This window comes from Lissotriton helveticus, chromosome 3_1 (assembly GCF_964261635.1).
Source record: "Lissotriton helveticus chromosome 3_1, aLisHel1.1, whole genome shotgun sequence".
Lineage (NCBI taxonomy): Eukaryota > Metazoa > Chordata > Amphibia > Caudata > Salamandridae > Lissotriton > Lissotriton helveticus.
The window spans coordinates 423,952,329-423,972,722 of record NC_136061.1 but is presented as its reverse complement, the minus strand read 5'-3'; the positions used below and the strand labels follow the sequence as shown (position 1 = coordinate 423,972,722).

The 20,394-nt window shown below is 44.9% G+C and overlaps 1 protein-coding gene across 7 annotated transcripts in view; it reads left to right on the top strand.

The window, feature by feature from the left end:
- Positions 1-20,394, top strand: part of RAPH1 (Ras association (RalGDS/AF-6) and pleckstrin homology domains 1) — a 342,732-nt gene that overhangs the window by 240,148 nt on the left and 82,190 nt on the right. For all 7 annotated transcript variants that reach the window (XM_078680286.1, XM_078680285.1, XM_078680284.1 and 4 more), the window contains one exon: positions 16,680-16,757. In XM_078680286.1, the coding sequence (XP_078536412.1) occupies positions 16,680-16,757 (78 nt within the window). The remainder of the gene's footprint in view (positions 1-16,679; positions 16,758-20,394) is intronic.

The window sequence follows — 20,394 nt, the reverse complement described above, 5'->3', positions numbered from 1 at the left end:
AACACCTGACTGGGCTGTGTCCAGCGGGGCTCGGGGCTCGAGGCTTAGTCTGTTGAAAATGTTTCACTAAGACCCAATCACCAGGTTGGATGATGTGTCCTGGGCCCTCGCTTTTGTCAGGTATGGCCTCATGCACCTGGTGATAAAGAGTATCAAAGGTATTAGTTAGACTGTACAGATAATGAGTTAATACAGGGTATTCAACATCAGACAGTTTCTTAGGCCGCGGGACACCCCATACATTGGCAGGCCTCCCGAACACAATCTCATGGGGGGATAGCCCTATCCTGGTGTTGGCCGTTGTTCACGTAGACAATAGGGCCAAGGGTAGAGCATCAACCCAAGTGACACCTGTCTCGGCTACTATTTTGGCCATTTTAGTTTTTAGGATGCCATTGTACACCTTCACTAGACCTGCTGTCTGGGGGTGGTTAGCTGCATGACATTTTTGTTTTATACCCAATGCTATACAGACATATTCCATAATTTGAGCCGTACAGTGTGTCCCGTTGTCACTCCAGACCAAGCGGGGCAAACCGAATCGTGGGAGGTACTCTTTTAATAGCACTTTGGCTGTAGTGATAGCGGTGCAGTCTTTGACGGGGTAGGCTTCCACCCATCGGCTGAAGGTACAGACCACCACCAGTACATATTTCAAATTGTTAAATCTGTCCATCTGGATGTAATCCATTTGGAGGACTTCAAAAGGGAAGGTAGGAGGAGAGAATCCTACCTTAGGAGTAACTGTGCCTTTTCCTGGGTTATACATTAGGCAAATCATTCATGTTTTAACCAGCTTTTCAGCATATGCTGGTACCTTAGAGTTGTACCATGTTGGTTCCAACAGTTTACATATCCCTTTTGCACTAATGTGAGCAGGACCATGGGCCATCGTAACTACTGGTAGCACATGACTGTCAAGTAACATCCATTGTCTTTCCATAGTCGTACAGACCCAGCAACCATCAATTCCCTCCTTTTCTAATTGCTCCTTCCACACCCTTAGTTCCTCAGGAGTAGTATGGGACTGAATATCGATCACACTCTGTACTGTGTTTTCAACCATGCCCTCGTCTGCCACCCACCTAGCGGGACCTCCTACATACATTCCTTCCGTTTTCCTAAGAGCTGTTTGTCTGGCCGTCTGGTCAGCCAGGGCATTGCCTTTCCCAACATCATCTGTCACTTTCTTATGGGCCTTACATTTTATAGTGGCCACCTTTCTGGGGAGTGTCAGGGTGTCTAACAATCGGTGAATTAGGGGGCCATGTTGAATCTTGGTCCCATGAAAAGTAAGGAAATTCCTTTCTTTCCATAACCTCCCGAAGTTGTGGGCCACCCCGAAGGAACATTGGCTGTCAGTATAAATATTTACCGTCATCCCTTTGCTTAACTCACAGGCTCTATTGAGGGCCACTAATTCTGCTGCTTGAGCAGAGCACTGTGGAATCTGAGCTGTTTCTACAACTTGCCCTAATGTCGTTAGGGCGTAGGCGGCGAAGGTGTTACCATCTGGCCCTCTGAGACATGATCCGTCCACATACACTGTACCTTCTGGTTCTGCTATCGGGGTGTCCTGTAAGTCGACCCGTCCCTTTGTCTCCTCCTCTGTCCGTAATATGCAGTCATGTGGGTCTAAGCGGGCATCCTGAGTATCCAGTGGGAGTAATGTGGTGGGGTTTAGTACAGTGCATCTTTTGATGTTAATGTGGCTGGCAAAGAGTGTCAGTTCATATCCTGGGAGTCGTGTGCTAGTGAGGTACTGTGTTTTGGTGTTATTAAGGACGGTATCTACAGAATGGGGTACCATCAGAGTCAGGGGGGGAGTTCATGACGAACTCCGCACTCTGACTGACCATGAGGGTGGCTGCAGCAGTCACCCGTAGGCATCCTGGGAGAGCCCTTGCAACAGGATCTAAGGTGGCTGAAAAATAGGCACATGGCCGATGGTGACCTCTGAACATCTGGGTCAAGACAGCGCATGCACAGCCATCTGTCTTATGTACAAAAAAAAATTGTTTGTTATAATCAGGAGTACAGAGAACTGGAGCAGTACACATAGCCCTCTTTAAATCTTAAAAGGCCTGCGCATGCTCTCTAGTCCATGGAAAGGAACTGTCTGATATGTCTTTAGTGGTGAGGGCAAGAAGAGGTTTGACCAAGGCTGAAAAATTGGAAATCCACGGTCTACAGTATGAGGTTAGGCCTATGAAGGCTCGCACCTGCTTTTGTGTTCATGGGGCCGTCATAGCATTGATAATGGCTACACGATCAGCGGTGAGCTGGCTTCCCTCCTTCGAGAGGAAATGACCTAAATAGGTCACCTTCTCTTGAGAAAACTGAAGCTTTTTCAAAGAGACTTTGTGATTATGAAGGGCAAGGTGGCGTAACAGACGGAGAGTAGCTTCTTTACATGTTGGGGAAGAATTTGCAGCAATGAGGAGGTGATCTACATATTGTAATAGTGTGGAATTATCAGGGAGTTCCAAGGAATCTAGTTGAATTTTTAGGGCTTGACTATAGATACTGGGGCTCTCGGTGAAACCTTGAGGGGCGCGGCAGAATCTAAAGCTCCGCCCACCAAGGGAGAAACCAAAAAAATGCCTGCTGTCAGGATGTATCCGAATGCTGAAAAAAGCATTCTTTAGGTCTATGACAGAAAAGTGTGTTGCGTCAGAAAGGACCATCTTTAAGAGGGCTGTAATGTCGGGGACAACAGGGTATTGGGAGATTGTTATTTTGTTAAGGGCTCTCAGGTCAATCACGAATCTGTATATTTTAGGGGAGAGAGCATCTCCATTGGTCTTTTTAGGAACTGGAATAATGTTACAGATATTGCCACGTGTCCATCAATTTAGATATTATTGTTAAAAGGGCCATTTCTCCTTCCTCGGGTAGTCGATACTGCCGGAGGCGGGGGAGAAGTGCACCTGGCTAGATGCATACCACATGAGGGGATATGTTGGGACACCCTACATCAGTGTCTGATGATGCCCAGAGGGAGGAAGGTAAAGACTGCAACTCTGGTGGGAGGGGACCGGATAGGTACATATAGGAAGCTGCGGTGGGGAAAATGGTTAGCGATACACCATGGGGACTACATGATATGGTCGCATACAGAGCTTTCAGTAAATCCAGGACTAACAAGTTTTCACTGCAACCTGTAGTAAGGACCAATGGAGCGTCAACATGTGCAGGGCCAATATCGAGAGAGAGGGGTTCAGAGACCGGGCTGGTCACAGGTGTTCCTGCAAAACCCACGGAGACATTCATATTGCCAGATAGGGGTGCCTCCGTGACTGACAGACGTGCAATAGAAGACCTGATGGCCCCAGTATCCAAAAGAAAATTCTGGTCCTTCCCCACAACTGACATTTGAACATACAGGCCCCTTTGATCCACTGGAATTTGCACTCTGGTAATATCTCTTTCCTGGCTGTCCTATGCTTGGTAGGACCCTGTCTCATCAACTTCATCATAATCATCATTGTGATGAGTGCGTGTTGCTTCGTACCCATCAAACCTATTGGCTGGGCGCTGCCGGGCGGGGGCGTCATCCCTGGGCCTGCGTTCTTTATCCTGTGGATGGGACCGGTCATGGTCCCTAGTCGGCCTCCGCTCCCTGGGAGCGCAAGGCCTAGTCTTCCCTGATCTGATGTTTTCAGCTAACACGGGACACTCATCTATACAATGGCCGTACCCCTTACAATAAGCACACTGATCTGTTTGGAGGGCTCCTGTATGTTGAGGGCTGGAGGGGGTAGACTGACGAGCCCTCGGTGGGGATTGGGGTTGAGGTCTGAAATTCCTGCAGGCATCGGGACCTCGGGCAGGGTAAGCCTGCTGCAGAAGTGCCTTAGTCTTAAGATCCCTAACCTTCTTACTTTCCTTGTCTCTATCTTCATTCTCCCTATTCTCGTGATATTGTGCCGTAGCCAAGATACCAGTCATAGTTTGGGCAGACCACGTACTTTCAACTTTCTTAAGCCTGGCGGAGATCTCAGGAAGCAAGTTGCTGACAAACTTATCGACAAACACTGGGCCAGAACTAGGGGTCCGGGGATCCAAACCACTATGTCCTTTGTATTCTGTCTCAAAACGGGTAAAGAAGTCAGCCACATTCTCATATTTTCACTGCCTACAGGCGTTTATTTTAACCCAGTTCATGACAGTTTCCGGCAAAAGTGTTTTCATAAACGTCATTATTTTACAGGGCAAAGTCAGGATGGCAGCTTCTGGTTTAGTCCCTCCTACCCTTGCTTCTTCCATAGCCTCTAGGTCAACCCATTTACCTCCCAACGCCACTTCATGGTCAATATGTCGAATCTTGTCCCAAATTTCAGTGGGGACAACCTTGCCAAAAGTAAATCTATATCCTCAAGAACGAGAGTACCTGCAGATATAATCTGACCTAATTCTCTGTAAAAGGCAGCCGGATTCTTCCTGGGAACTGGTAATTGTCCTTTTAACTGCATTACTTCTGACCTTTTCCAAGGAACATGAACCCAAAGCCTGGGCCAGTGTGCCAGTGTGCCTCAACAGCCCCATGGCCATTATTTTGGGCATCGGTAAATGCGTTAACAAAGACAGGGGCCGCCTCCCTCATTGGCATAGCTGTTTCTAGAGGGGTGTTGGAAAAAGCGGTCATATCACGGTAAGCCATTAAAGCAGACATGATTCAGAAAAGGGGGTGGTGATGAACAGAGTGCCTGAATTAAGCAGACCACTCTTACCCAGTCCAAAGATCAGGGCTTGATCCATCACCGCTTTTTAGCTCACTAATTTGCATATAGCCAGGTTCTGAGCTGGGATGGGGCAGTGAGCTAAATAACGGTGATGGATCAAGCCCTGATCTTTGGACTGGGTAAGAGTGGTCTGCTTAATTCAGACACTCTGTTCATCACCACCCCCTTTTCTGAATCGTTTTTGGCCACTATAGGTGTGGCAGGGTATACATGAGTCCCTTGCTCACTGCTCCATCAGGATTCAAGCAAGCCGGGCCGACGAGGCTGAAATGCCAGAAACCGGTCCCTGGTAGCTTGTATCCTTTCTGGTGAAGAATTGGCTTGGTAGTTTGGTCTGCCCTGTTCCCATGATGCACTGGGCCAGGGACAGACTAATTTGCATATAGCCAGGTTCTGAGCTGGGATGGGGCAGTGAGCTAAATAACGGTGATGGATCAAGCCCTGATCTTTGGACTGGGTAAGAGTGGTCTGCTTAATTCAGACACTCTGTTCATCACCACCCCCTTTTCTGAATCGTTTTTGGCCACTATAGGTGTGGCAGGGTATACTCAGACATGAGTCCCTTGCTCACTGCTCCATCAGGATTCAAGCAAGCCGGGCCGACGAGGCTGAAATGCCAGAAACCGGTCCCTGGTAGCTTGTATCCTTTCTGGTGAAGAATTGGCTTGGTAGTTTGGTCTGCCCTGTTCCCATGATGCACTGGGCCAGGGACAGACTAATTTGCATATAGCCAGGTTCTGAGCTGGGATGGGGCAGTGAGCTAAATAACGGTGATGGATCAAGCCCTGATCTTTGGACTGGGTAAGAGTGGTCTGCTTAATTCAGACACTCTGTTCATCACCACCCCCTTTTCTGAATCGTTTTTGGCCACTATAGGTGTGGCAGGGTATACTCAGACATGAGTCCCTTGCTCACTGCTCCATCAGGATTCAAGCAAGCCGGGCCGATGAGGCTGAAATGCCAGAAACTGGTCCCTGGTAGCTTGTATCCTTTCTGGTGAAGAATTGGCTTGGTAGTTTGGTCTGCCCTGTTCCCATGATGCACTGGGCCAGGGACAGACTAATTTGCATATAGCCAGGTTCTGAGCTGGGATGGGGCAGTGAGCTAAATAACGGTGATGGATCAAGCCCTGATCTTTGGACTGGGTAAGAGTGGTCTGCTTAATTCAGACACTCTGTTCATCACCACCCCCTTTTCTGAATCATTAAAGCAGACATAGCGCCAAACATCCCCTCTCCCTGAACATCGCCTTTTTTTATTTGCGACCTAAGGTCCATTAATCCAGTGGTTATCTGCATAAGCGCATTTTCAAATCTTTGTATGACCAGGGTACACATGTATTCAGCCCAGGTGGTCTGTTCCATAATCGTCCACTGGGAAAAGGTGTTATTATGTTATGTTATGTACCAACTCTTCTATAGCGCACAGCTACCCCGAAGGGTGTCCCGGCGCTTTGGCAAAGAGACCTGAAAACCGAGGAACACAACACAGCAGCTCGCAGTGGTCATAAGATTTATGAAGAGAAGAGCCAAGTCTTTAGCTCCCTTCTAAAAGAAAGGAGGACCTTATTTCTTTAAAGGTATAAATATTTCTGTTATTTATCCAACATTCACTCTGTTGCCTCTGTAGGTCATTTTCTCGAAGGGACGAAAAGCTGACTGCAGAGCGCAAGGAGGCCAGTTGGGGGGAATTCAACAATTTATATAAATCCTGTTTAACTGTAGACCACGGGGAAGTAGGAAAAGGGCGGGTAGGGGTAAAGCCGCAGGGGTTGGGCGGATGGAGACTTGTTGTCATTCCAGCAGCGAGGACAGGGTTAGCGGGAGTGGCCGGTGTCATAGGAAAAATCGGGAGGGTTGGTGTGACAGGGAGAACAGTAGGAGAGGCAGTGGGGTCAGGTGTGGGCGGTGGCAGGGGGGACATGCGGGTGTGAGGCGTCAGGGCAGGGTACATTGGGGCATATGCAGGAGGGCTTTCTGGCATGGTATTATGCAAGGAATCACCTTCTTCTCCCCCTTCCATATGGCCCTTTCCTTTCTCCTCATGAGCTGGATAACATGTTTGTACCCGGGCCCCATGCTCCCTATCTGCTATTTCTACCGACTTTGTCATTTGATTTTGTAAATTTTCTCTGGCGTGGTCGGCTGTTGACATATGTTCCTGTTTTCTTTCTTGAGCCTTCTGCTTTCTAGCTCTCTGCTCTATCTCTTTCCTCCAAAATCGGACAGATTCTAACATAGACGGGCGCGTTTTTCTTTTCATTAATTGTTCCTATAAGTTGGCGAGAACTTAGGAAGTAAAGGAGCCATAAAGTGGCCACTGTAATTCCACGTTACTTTGTTTTGTATATTTTACCCAAAATGAGGAAAACATTATGGCAGAAGGGCCATGTTTAACATACATCGTGTGGCCAGGGGTCCCTTCTAGAGGAAGCGGACAAGCCGCCTCCAGGTGGGAGTCCTGCGTACACATACAACAACATAATTTCTTGAACTCACTACTGACTGGCATGCTTGAAAACAGATAACAGACACCAGCGGGTTTTTAAAACTCACCTCGCTTGCTTGGCTTTTGCAAAAGTCAATAACCACAGAATCATACAGACTTGGTGGGTGATCAGTCCACCCTTACCTTACAGGGGTAGTTCTCTTCTGCAGACGTAGGGCTGTGTCCTGCTCCAGAAATTATTTGCTAGGGGACTTCAGCGAGAACGCGGTAATGTCGCCCAGACCGGGTGGGGAGGAACAGCGGGCGAGTCGTTCGGCTTACCGGATTGCAAGAACCCCTCGGGTAGGGCGTCTCCGTCGGAGTTTCTCCGTGCACCTCCTCACATCCACCGGGCCTGACCTTCGTGCTTGTGGAGTTCCTGTTCGGGCGCCATTTGAAGAACTGGAATAACCCACTTACTGGGTCTCGGCGGCGGGGGAACCGCCCAAGTCTTTCATCCCCTCCATACGTAGTAAAAGGAGACACAGGAGCCTTCGTCTGCAGGCGGAACCCAGATTTATTCAAATAGCCTGGGCTATGGAACAGAGTCTCAAGCCGGTTAGAAAAAAGACAGAGGAGGCTACTGCTTTACTCCACAGCTTACAAGCCTTTTATACTTTTTCATCCTAGTCTTTTGGCTGTTAGTCCATTGTTCAATCATGGCAGTGTCTGCAGTTGATAACCAGATCCAGATGATGCTTGTAGTTGGTGACCTGGTCAAGGCTTTGTACTCAAATCATTGTTCACTCAGTTTGATCAAACCTCGGTCTTTCAGGTCATTGTTCACTCAGCTTGATCAAAAGCCTGGTCTTTCAGGTCATTGTTTAATCACCCTGATCAAGGCCCAGCAGTCAGACCATTGTCCAGATAACCTGATCACGGTGTCAAGGATGTTTACCAGGCTGGAAGCAGGAGATGGAAAACAAATCATTTGCACAGGGCGTGAGTGTCATGGCTTTCTGTTGCACTGCAAAGAACAGGGGGGGTGGGGGGGTGCGACAGTTCCTGGGCAGAAATGCAGGCTGCAAGATGGTTTTTGTCGTGTCAGGTAGAATTTTCCCAGGCATCAGCATAAACGACCAGGTGGGTCGTGTGGAAGTGTTAGACACGTGATGGCAATGAAAAAACAATGGAGTCCCGGTACAAATGATGCCGATCAGAAGAACACTTTTCCTCAGGCGGATGAGGTAGGCTGAAACATGTCGGTACAGCATATAGGGTAATGGAGTCGTTGGTTCTCTCATATACCCTCTCATTATATGTTTTTATTCCTGCCAAGCGGGCCCATTATAAAATGTAGACGCGTATCCATTTAGACAGTTTTAACTAATTTTACTTTCTGCACTTGGGATCCTTCTCTTGAAATAACTATTTTTCAAATTTCTTTCAAAATAATTTGCGCTCCACCCTGAACGTTGGCTTACACCAGAGTGTGTAAGCTGCCCTATAAAAAAGCATGGCACTATATAGTGGGTGAGGGCAATTTCAAAAACCCTATTGGTTTCTTACATTGGTTTTGTTTTTCTCTTTCTTGTTTACCAACTTGGTTTGTTATGACCCAAAGCTAAGTGGGCTTGTCTTCTTTCTTCCTTTCTCGCCGCCCCATTTTTTGGTCCTATGTGTGTGACCTTCTCGTATTATGAGTAACATTTGCTTTTAACTCCAAATGTTTTGGTATGATAGTCTAGTTAGCAGTGTGTACAAGAGGGTGTAGTGCCCATCTGCTTGTTGTGTAGACACAAGACCAGGTGACACATGACCAGGTTTTGTGGATGTGGGAGAGTGATACTCTTTTCCAAGAGATACAAGTATAGTACACCTGTGTATGTTGGTGTGAACTGGGGAAAGAGCAGGACCTTATCGCTAAAGGTTGTATGTGGAGAATACACCATAGTATATAAAGTTGGGGAAATGTAGTAATCTGTTGAAGTTTCATGGGAGAGTATCCCGTAGTGTGCCAACTTGGGGAGGAGTAGTACACTGTTGTGAGAAGTTACACGAGGGAGTACCCCATGGGTGCAATGTGAGAGAAGTACTGATGCCCAATAGATTGCAGTGAGAAGTACCCCATGGAGTGAACATGTGGGAAATGTAATATCCTGTCATGTAATGAGTCTCATCCTCGCGTTTCGAGTGATTGAGCTCTGATACCAGTCTTCTTTTTGCGCAAATAGAAAGGTTTGACAAGAATGTGGTACAGGAGTGTGAGTATGTTTGTGATTGTCTTTTGGTGGTGCATTTTTATTCAGTTTGCATATAATGAAGTCAGTTAGTATTGTGTTTGAATGTTAGTGTTTGATGTAACTCTAGTGTGTTGTAGGTGAGTACTTATTTACCTGTTGTAGTCTGGTTTCAATGGTTGTATTGCTGTACTGTCTAAATATTTGACTGTTGTGTTGTATGAATTTTTCAGCATGCGTCTGCAGGAGTCTGACATTGTGGTCAGAAGAAGTTATAACTTGTTATGGTGCTGTTTCCAAAGGACGTAGTACTGGATTCAGATTAAGTGCTTTCTTCGACTCCTTACCTGGTCAACTAATGTCAATGGATGTGGGACATGTTGGAGTGCATATGTGTGATGTCCTTCTGGGGATGGGTATGTTGCTTGTTGAAGCAGGAGAAAATGTAAGAGTTGGTTGTGTCTGTGTCATTTTGTGTATGAGCGTTGGTAGAACAGGTTTTGTGTTGGAGTCTGGTCAAGGGCATTTTGAGTTAAGATGATGTATGCTTAAACTTCTTATTTTTGTTTTGTTTGCAGCTTAAATGTGTGTTTGTAGGCATGAGGTGGAATCCCTTTGTTGAGGAAGCTCAGGTGTTCCGTCGCGTGACAGCTTCTGTGACTACATGTCCTTTTTGCATACATGTATGGTGTAATTGTGAGCTAACGGGGCGGTGCAGGCAGTAGGTTACAAGCTGAATTCCTCGGCATCAAACTAATACGTTTATTTACGAGGGTAACCTCCCCTGCCCCATGAAGTCCTTGAACACTCCATTGAGAGTGTTTTGATTTTTTCACAGCTCACCCATTGTGGAGCGAGCTAATACCACGGGCACATTTTTGCCATCCAGTGGTCCCATGTGGTAGGAGTGGGTGCGTCTTTTAGGGGACGCAGACCATCCACCAACTTGGTTTTGAGGTCCTGACGAAAACCTGGTTGATCATAACCGTTAAGGTTGAAACATGTAGACCCAACACATAGACCCAAGAGATACACGGGCTCATCACTGCCCTTATTTTATCTCGCCACGATTTTAACATTGTCCAGTTGCTTACCAATAAAAAATCTTTATTTTTTAAGTTCAAACCAGGACAATTTTTAACACACTTACTTTTCATTTTTTTCACGCACCACCACTCACAACCTGCTCCACTGCAATCAGGTGTTGAAGCACACCCTGATGGCGCTAGGTCATTAGGGTGGACCCCGATGATGAAGCATGTCATCACTAGGTGATGAGTGAGGGGTTTCTAATAAAAAGAGTTTTCCTCCACCTTGTGAAAACCGTCCACCCCTACAGCAACTTGTGAATTCTCATTGGTGGTACTCCTCTATTTGTTTATTCTACTATTGTATCCAGGGGTACAGGAGTACTCCCCGTTCACTCCGGTGAACATAATCCTTGCTCTCTCTATTGTTTTTGTATGTAATTGTGAGCTGTGCAGACATGGGGTGGCAGGGCCTAATGTCCAAGGATGTCACAAGATGTGCACATCTTGGACCCTTGCGCATTAATAGTCACAACCTTTTTTTTTTTTTCTTTTTTTCAGAGTTTTATATAGCGCGAACTAGAACCGAATCAGTTATCAGAGCGCTTTACATAGCACCAGTTACGTTACATGAGGACACACTTTCGTTTTAGGCACGGGGAGATTAAGGGATTTGCCCAGAATCACAGGGGGTTTTTGGCGTCGTTACCGAGACTCGAACCCAGATCCCCAGGTCCGAGGTCGAGCGCCTTAGCCGTTTGTCCAACACCTTGTTTTGTTTCTTTGTTTGACATGAGTTGTCGTGGAACTCATGTCTTGACCTGCAAACGAGCTCCTGTGACTGTTGTCATTTTGTTTATTGGACTGTTGAACTGGCTGATGGACGAATGTGTAAGCTAGTCATGCTAGAGATTAAGTGATTGTGAGAGGCTGTCCCTGTTTTTTATATGCAGGGGAATTGCTGTTTTTTGTTCTGTTTGTAAGAAAGGGAAGGGTGTAGCCTCATTCCCTGGATGCCCTGGTGTCTGGACTGCTGAGAGTGCAAGATGTAATGGAGTGGTGGTCTGTGTTGTGAAGTGGAACATGGGAGATGGGTACCATTGGAGGGAGAATGCCGCCTTGACAGGACCTACCTGTTGTTGCTGTAACCTGCGACTGAAGCTTGAAATGGAGAACGTACCCACCCGAGTGGCTCCCCAGTCTTACATAAAGACCCTGTTTTCTAAATTCAACATGTAGCAAGCAGTTAAAGAATGTGGCTCAGTAGTCTAATCGGTGTGTGTGTACGAGAAAGAGTGAGAGTGATGGTGAGTGAGTGTGTGTATGTGTGCTCATGTGTGCACGCGTGTTGTGTGTGCTTATGAGTGTTTGCGCGTATGTGTGTGCGTGGGTGCCTTCAGTGTGAGTCACAAAAATTCAATGATGTCTTTGGTAGTAGTCAAGTCAATAACTCCGTTCTGACATAAAGGTAAAAGCATACCTATAACATTCTCTATTTTTTAATAAGTTGAAGTTGCTGTCACTACTAAGATCTTTCGTTACTGTTCTGCAGCACCACAGCCCATTGGGACACTTGACCTCAATACTTCATGTGTAGTGGGTGAATGAATGATGCGTGAATTCCTTAAGAAAGCCAGATATAACCAGGATGTTGCCAAGCCCCGCACACGGCTTGACATCTGGTTTCAAGACTGCGTATAAGACATAATTAAGAACACCTTCCACTATCCCATTCCAGAAATAATAAAAGAGCAGATGTTTTTGTAAAGTAAAATGTCTTCTTGCCTGCATGTAAATGCAACAGTGGCCTCTTGTTTTAACTACACATGATTCACACCTCCCATGATGTGTTTTTATTCAGTTAAACTGCCCTACTTTCCACCTTGTGACAGTACTCCCCTCCCCCACTAGAATGGAAAAGCCTCCTTCTGTAGCAGTAGTTGATTTTGGTCAACAGTGGTTCATGTGTTTTATACAAGGACTGTACTGTGACCTATTACTCATAGCTCCTGTAACTTTTGGCTCCTTTTTCACAGTTGAAAAATGAGAACAGCATCACAAATACCTATATAGCCCTTCCCTATTTTAGGACCACAGCCAGTGCCTTCCTCTTGGCTAGCACTTGTTGTTACGGAAGGAACAATGTCCATCTTCTTCCAACCTTTCTTCGATTCTGGCAGGCCTAGCAGAATAGGAGTTGGCAATCCTGATTCCTGCGAAGCATTGCAATGTGATTACCATTGATCGACCCACTAACTAGCTACTCTTCATCTCAATAAAATATTAATTTGGTTTCCTCTTTCTAAGCTACATGAAACCGTCTTTCTCAAGGAAAGTAGATTAGCCTGTCTGAGGAGCTCAGGTGCATGAATACAAGCAGTTTTAATAGAATGCCTTTGTCCCGTCACTAATTGGGATTTGAGATAATGTTTCAAGTCTCAGTTGTTGCTCGTTGTCAATCCACGGATCTTTCATTGTAAGGCATTGTTTCTGATACAGAAGCTCACAACGCACATCCCGCACTGTCATCCCGCCAGCTTCTGTTTCCTTTCCATTGCCCAGCGGCATAGACAGAGAGTTGTGCAACCACTACAAATTGGTGACCAGACATCATCAGATTTTCAAGGGTTTCATGAAACGCGATGCCGAAGTGGGGTGCTCAGTGGATTCTATGGCTGCAACATTTCAGGAGACGGGTCTTTATCTGGCTACCAAACAATCTTGAAAGTCCATAATCGGAGTATGAATTACTTGAACCCGGGTTGTAGACTTTGTGGCTATGGACTAATGTCTGAAAGAAGTGGTCCGATTCTGAAGAGGTGATCATGGAATTCTGCCTTTCCAGCCTGATCTAAAAGTCATTGTTTCGCTCAGCGACATCGTTGTAGTCCTCTTTAGAAGTGCCTTTCTTTTATGCAAAGGCATTCTTGTTTCTTTCTCACATTGAGTCAATTTTTGATGTATTAAGTTTCAACCTGCATTGGTCATTCAGATCATTAGTCATATGGGATCAGCCAAACAGGATACCCTTCACGCACGATTTCCCAAAATGGAAGAATTGCGTATGATTCGATCTAGTACTTTCATCATCTCTCCTAATGGGTTATTACTGCAGTGCCTCGGTGAGTATGTCTCTCGTACAACAGATTGTTGCTGAAAGATCAGACAGTGGGAAAGAAGTGGTAGCAGTTACCCTATAGCATGAAGTGTATGTGGTTGTAGGTAGCTAGATGTTGGATGTTGTGTAGTTATGCAAAAATGTAGATCCATTGAATTGTTAGATGCCACTCTTTTTTAGTATGTGTTCAAACAATCTTTACAGAGTGTGAGAACACCGTTGTGATTTTTCTCTCGGTATTTGTTTACCATGTTTTATAATAGGAATGAAAGAGTGCATCTCTTTGGTTGAAGGAATAGGTCCAAGACATTCGGGTTAGAATTAGAACAGTGGGGCTTAAATATATTGTTTTTTTGTGAAGTCCTTTACTCCATGAACCCTTTAATGACTAATAATAATATTGATGTATTTTCCTAGCTTTTGCTGTGATTGGGCTTCTAGGTCAGGAACTCAGTAAGCAAGTCTCCTGTTTACCCAAAGTAGTGCAACCAGGAGACCCCATACCAGATGCCGCTAAAATAATTAATTAATTTTTTTGATCGTGATAGCCTGCTGGAGCACCTTTTTTATATAAATCTATTGCAACCTTGGACTGAAATTGGTTACTTTTAGTTCATAAAAAAGCTGCTGCACAGAAACCCTCCAAGAATCACAGGAGTGAATAATATAATATAATATGAATAGAGTATTGGGGGTTAACCTTGCAAGATGAGTGTTAATGCACCTTAATTGCCTGAGCAGTCAAATGGCTCTAGGCGCTGCAATAATTGTTATTAATTCCCTTCATGCTTGTTATTTTGTTGATGGCATGAAGATTGAGGTTGTGGCTTACCTGCCTTAGTCTGAACCTATAATCAGCAGCCCTTCGGCCAGCCCAGCTATTTTGCCACTTACACCCTTGCAGCATCGGTAAAATGGGCATCGTTGAGCTAAGCACTCAATCACTCGTTATTTTTACTCTGCCATATATTGTTATTGAGACGGGTGTCATTGCATGGTTGGGAGGGACAGGCCAACATTATGCTGATTCTAGCATTGCACCCATTTAATCTGTTTCCTGCCTTATGCCATTTCAGAGGTAGTGCAGTCGGGTTCTATTTTATGCACTTAAAGCTCTCCTTCATCCAGTGGATAAACTATCAAGACATGAGGTCATTTTGGGCCTAGTTATCCTGGCTGCTTATAATTCAAAGGGGATTTGAATGCCATCGGTGTACATTTGCAACCTGACTTAGTGGTGCTACAGAATATGCAGCAATGGCGGTAAGTAGGTGTTGAATGATTGACAATAAAGGGGAGACCCATTTGTAAGCTGCATGACACTGATTAAAGAACAATCTTTATTTTGTGGCTGCGGTTTTGGGAAATGATTCGATGCAGACCGGGGGTATCCCTGACCAAATCTTCAACCTATCCAGGAGGCTTCCATAGCTCGCTTTGCCATGTCTGAGAGTTTGAGGACTAATGAGATTTGCGTCTTAGTTCAGACAGGCAAGGAGGGGAGTGGTACTGCTTGACAAGGATGATTCGCTGTCCCTACCTGGTTTTAACCCAGACTTTATATCATAGAGGAGGTGATTCTTTTCATCACAGTGTTGCAGTTGTCTAGTAACCTCCCTTGCCATGATTTTGCTGAGAGGTGGTGGATTGGATACTTGTCCATAATGTGCCACGATCATCCGGTCTACTGATGTTTTTTGATATGTGGAGAACGGATGGTGTGTTTCAGAAGGCAAGGACTACTCCCTTTAGATGCGATGGTTGTCACATTCCCAAGATCTTTAGTCAGTCAGGAGGAATAGTTTGAACATGCAGCTGGTCTATGGATGGTTAATGCATGGTGAAATTATGGGACATAACATAAAGTGAAATACGTAAAGGATAATGTACTGTGAAATACATTTACAGAGCAGAGCATTGGATGGAATTTACATACCAAAGATGAAGTATGGTGAAATACATGGACAAGAACATAGCTTGCAGGACTTAAGCAATAGTGACTTTGTTAAAGGAAAAGGGCACTCTATTATGTGTCTGCTTTCTGGTACAATGTCTTGACTTTGTTCTCTGTTGCAGCACAAGGAAGTTAGCAATTTTCATGACATGGCCTAGTACTATGTTAGAGGCTCTCTTCTCCACCTAATGACAGATAGGAATTTTTCCCGGAGGGATAAGACCACCGCCACATTCAGACAGCGATTAAATACTGCCCTCGTCCAGCAGTACGTTCGGCCCTTAACTAGCGAGGGTATCCTACACCCGGGCCTCAAGCTGGTTTCTCCGAAATAAACTTGTAATATAAACAATACATAGCCAGTAACTTGTATTACGGAACAGTATTGCATCTTGGGGTTCTGGGAACATTTACAAACCACTTTGCCCTCAGCCTCTTGGTGAATCTCCCATAAGAACCCATTTCACTGCCAAAACTGGACTGAAGGCAGTGCCCAGCAGGGATTTGATGGGCTTGTGCATCCAGTTTTGGAAAATAAGTGCATCGTAAAAAAATAAAATAAATTCACTGAAAAAATAAAATGAGTTATGTTATGAACACCGCAAACAGAAATTTCCCAATTTTGCTTACCAACGCACCTAACACACACCATAACCCGTGTAGCCCACCATGCACAAAACACCAGTTTGCCAGCGGCACAGTAATAAAAAATAAAAAAAGTCATCAACAAAGCAACGTGTGTGGCGCGAGTGAAGCCGTGTGTTATATGGGTTGGCAGCCATAACTGGCGAGTTTCAGTGGTTTGTCACGACTGGGCCAGAGCATTATCTCACTTTTAAAGCTTGTTTTTTTCAGGAAATATATATTCATACCTAAATGCTGCATTTTGAGATTCGGCTGCACTCTACTTTGAGTATGTTGCAGTGTTGCTTGCTCTATTTGCATGTGTTCCGCGGAAGATAATTAACAGTTTCCTTTGTTCTACATCTTGGAAACACTTGTTTTTACCAGCACTGATGCTTGCTGGAGATGTGCGTTGTTACTGTTACCAACTGGAAGCGCTTCCTGTACGATATTCCAGGCTTGAATATTTCCAATCGTAAAATGCTCCCCTAAAGGGCTTGCAGTGTCTAGCATCTGTTTAACGTAATTCATCTCTATTTACAGGAAGAGCAGGCGGCCAAGCTCAAGGCTGAAAAAATCCGCGTGGCGCTGGAGAAGATAAAGGAAGCACAAGTCAAAAAGGTATGCTGAAGCTACTGTCAAAAATCTGGAAACGGATTATGGACGTTGGCAACCCATTTCACAACTGTTCCATGTGGCTCCGATTCTAGCTGCAGGAAGCTCTTGACGGCAATATTTTTTTGCAAATTAGTCAGTTACCTAAAAAAATGGCAAGGCATAGAAGTATCCATTTGTTCATGCATCTATTTCATATTTAAGCAATCCCATACCAACGCTAATTGTTCTTAATTAACCGTGGTCTCCAAACCAGAGCTTGGCTTGATGGCTGGAAACAAAGTTTAAAGTTAGTCAATTCACACTTCGCACAGGTTGGCTGTCTCGCTATTATTCCTCACAGCGATTACACCTCCCACCCAGCATCTCCCACTGTTGCCCCATCCAGATCCTAGATCTACAACCACAGCTAACAAAAACACAGCACTATTTCATGAAGCCTGTTGCAATGAACACCTTCCTTCACTGGTCTGTTTAGGCCTCCCACTCACCTCTCGACTAGTCCTGCTTCCAGTTACTTTGTCACCTTCTGGACACATTACCCTCACATTATATCAACTCCAAAGTTACCGCATTTCCTTCTCTTAAAAACCTGGACCTCAAAGTGATGCGATCCCAAGATTCAATACTTTACCATCATTCGGATTAATGGAATGGATTTTTCCGGACTGCTCCAACACCATCTGTGCCACTCCTCAAGGGTGACCCCGATCCTGTGAGCTTGGTGACTCTTGCACGTTCAACACCTCCCAATTCCTTGCTTTCGTGGGCTCTGGCCGCAGCGGCTAAGAAGTTGAAATCTGCCAAGGCACCATCACCACTTCAGTCAGCTCCACCTTCTATACTGACACAGATACACCCCGAAACTTGGCTCTTGTGAAGTGAATCCTTAGAAGTTGGCTGAAATCATTCAAGGGTGAAAGAAAAGGTCAACACACTTTTTGATGACATGGCATTAGCAGAGCACTTTATTTGTCAACTCAAAGAACTATTTTGGTCCGAATAAGAGTCCCTTGCTGTGCCTTATCAGACCATGATGGCTCAGAGTCTGATAACCTCCTACACAACTGTAATACTGATGCTGACCTTGCCCTTTGTGGATGTAAAATGTAATATTTTGAAAGAGATATTGCTTCCCTTTAATGAGGCTGTTATGGAACCTTTCGTGGCTGCATGGGAGGCCTATTTTCAGACTGAGCAGTCACAAGCAGACAATGTAGACCCGCCCTTATTGACCACAGTTCTTGTTGTCGCACCTTTCACACGAAAATTTAGTTGTCCACACTTCTTCCTCAAATTTTAGCCCAAATGCTTTTCCTACTTCACCTCCTGATAATTGCAAAAAATTGGGCTCTGTGGGCTTTAAATCTTTGCCTTGCCATTCAAAGGGCAAATGCCTCCTGCCTTGTAGGCTGTTATTTCCATGGCTGTAGGAACTGATAAAACCTAGTCATCAACCTACCAGAACACATGAAAAAATATTCTTTGATCTAGTCACAAATGTGTTAGATGCCTAAAAACAGATTTGTGGTTCGATCCCCGGGCAAAGCTGTTACACTGCACATCTGGAGTAGGATGCTTTCCACTGATTCCTAAGGAAATGTCTAAACTACCCTCATGGACACGGCCTTCTATGGCAAACATTTTTGGAGGAGATTTTGGAGAAAGGGAGGATTCCTCCCTTGAATGTTTAAAAAACATGTAGGAAGTTTGAAGTCTTTTCCAGGATGCAACTCTTGCATCAGTGATAACCTTCTCAGCCATTCAAACTACCCTGGCAGATGTACTTCTTTCTTTACTCCGCTGTGGACCACTATATCACCACCAGGTTGAGCCGTCTGGCTCCGGTCTTAATTTTAGAGGTGAAAGTCCTTGCTCCTTACTGAACAAAAGTGGCATAGAGGTGGTGCCTCTGGAAGAAAGAGACAAGAGATTTTACTCCTTTTACTTCCCTGTCCCCAAGAGTCATTGCAGTGTGAGAGGTCCATCCTTTGACGTTTAACTCCTGAACCTGTTCATTTGACAGGAAATATTCATGCTGATGTCCTGGAATCATGTTCTGCTGGCCCTCAATTCAGGGACTCATTGGCATCCCTAGGCCTTCAGGACCCCTACTCCCATCAGCCAATCACCAATGCTTCCTGTCCACAGCTTTCACTGTTGGGCATCAGCACTGTTAGCACATGGACCTACAGTTTGAAAAGATGACCACATCATGTCTTTAAGTGCTAATAGTTATGTTTCAGTACTTGGACAACTGGATATGTGAAGATGAGTGCCTGCTCTGATTGAAATACCTCTTCAGAGCACAATGATTCGAGTCCGTGACTTGGGCTTTTCTGTCAATGCCTAGAAGTCTCACTTCACACATACCCTGGGGCTAACCTAAATAGGAGCACTGCTGGAACAAAATGCAGAAGGCTTTTCCTCTTCCTCAGAGGATCGTGAATATTTTGGAAATTATTCTGATGTTTGACTAAAACACAAATCCTGATTATGCATGTATTTTGCTTGCTTGGTATCATTGCCGCATGTATTCGTTTGGTGCCATGAACTAGGTGATAGATGAGGGCTCTTCTATTTGTGAATCTAGAAAACATTCATGCTTCCAAAGAAACACGCTACTTAGTTGTAACAGTAGTTTTACAGCATGAATCTTTTTTGTTTTCACAAGCTGTGCATCATTCTGCCATATAGTGGTGAATGGTTTCAGAATTATTTTTATTTTTTATTTTTGTATTTTGTTTTTCTTGCCTTGGTGGTCCCAATGTGACATCGGAAGCCTGCCCATGGTCATATTCAGATTCTTTTTCTACTGTTGTGTCTGGAAGCAGAAAAGATAATTCAAAGTAAATTAATTTTTTTTTCGAGGGATGACCCTCCAAAAATCAAGATCCCGAAACAAAGCAAGAAGTACGGCGCTGTCAAGGGAAGTGAGTTTCCACCAAGGGAGAAAATACTTTTTTAGTTTTTTTAGGAAGCTCACCATCAGAAGGACATCGACCACGATAGTCAGAGAATAGACATTGGGGATTGAAGCATACCTCCTTTATATTCTGTCCAAAGTGCCACCACAGGTTCGCACAGAAGGACAGCTACAAAGTTTGTGACCTCTGTCTACCAATAGACCACAGCTCGGAGGGCTGTGACACACGCGCAGTTACAACCCAAGACCCCGAAGACGAGAGAGAAACAGGTGGGGTCATGATGTAATGGCATAGATACAGAAACCCCTCGATTCAAGAGCTAGATCTGTCAAGTGGCGAGGAGAACCCGAGGAAACAGAGGTAGGAAAGGGCACCGACATAGAAGTGGAGAGGGAAAACTGCACCAAAACAACACCTTGCAATTAAGACCAATTTACCCTACATTTTGGGAGTTATCTTTTTTTTTTTTTTTTATTTCTGTAATTTTTTTTATTGAAAATAAAGAGCATATTTACATGGTACTGGGTGGAGAACACATGGGGAAAGAGGAAGAAGAAGAAAAAAAAAAAAAAGACGCACGGGGGGGGGGGGAAGGGGGGCTTTTAAACCAAAAAAATACACCTCTGGGAAAAACATCCCAATACCCACCAAGTTGACCAAGACCATTTTCTATCCCTTTTATGTATAAATTGTAAAAAATCCCCATCTTGCTTGGC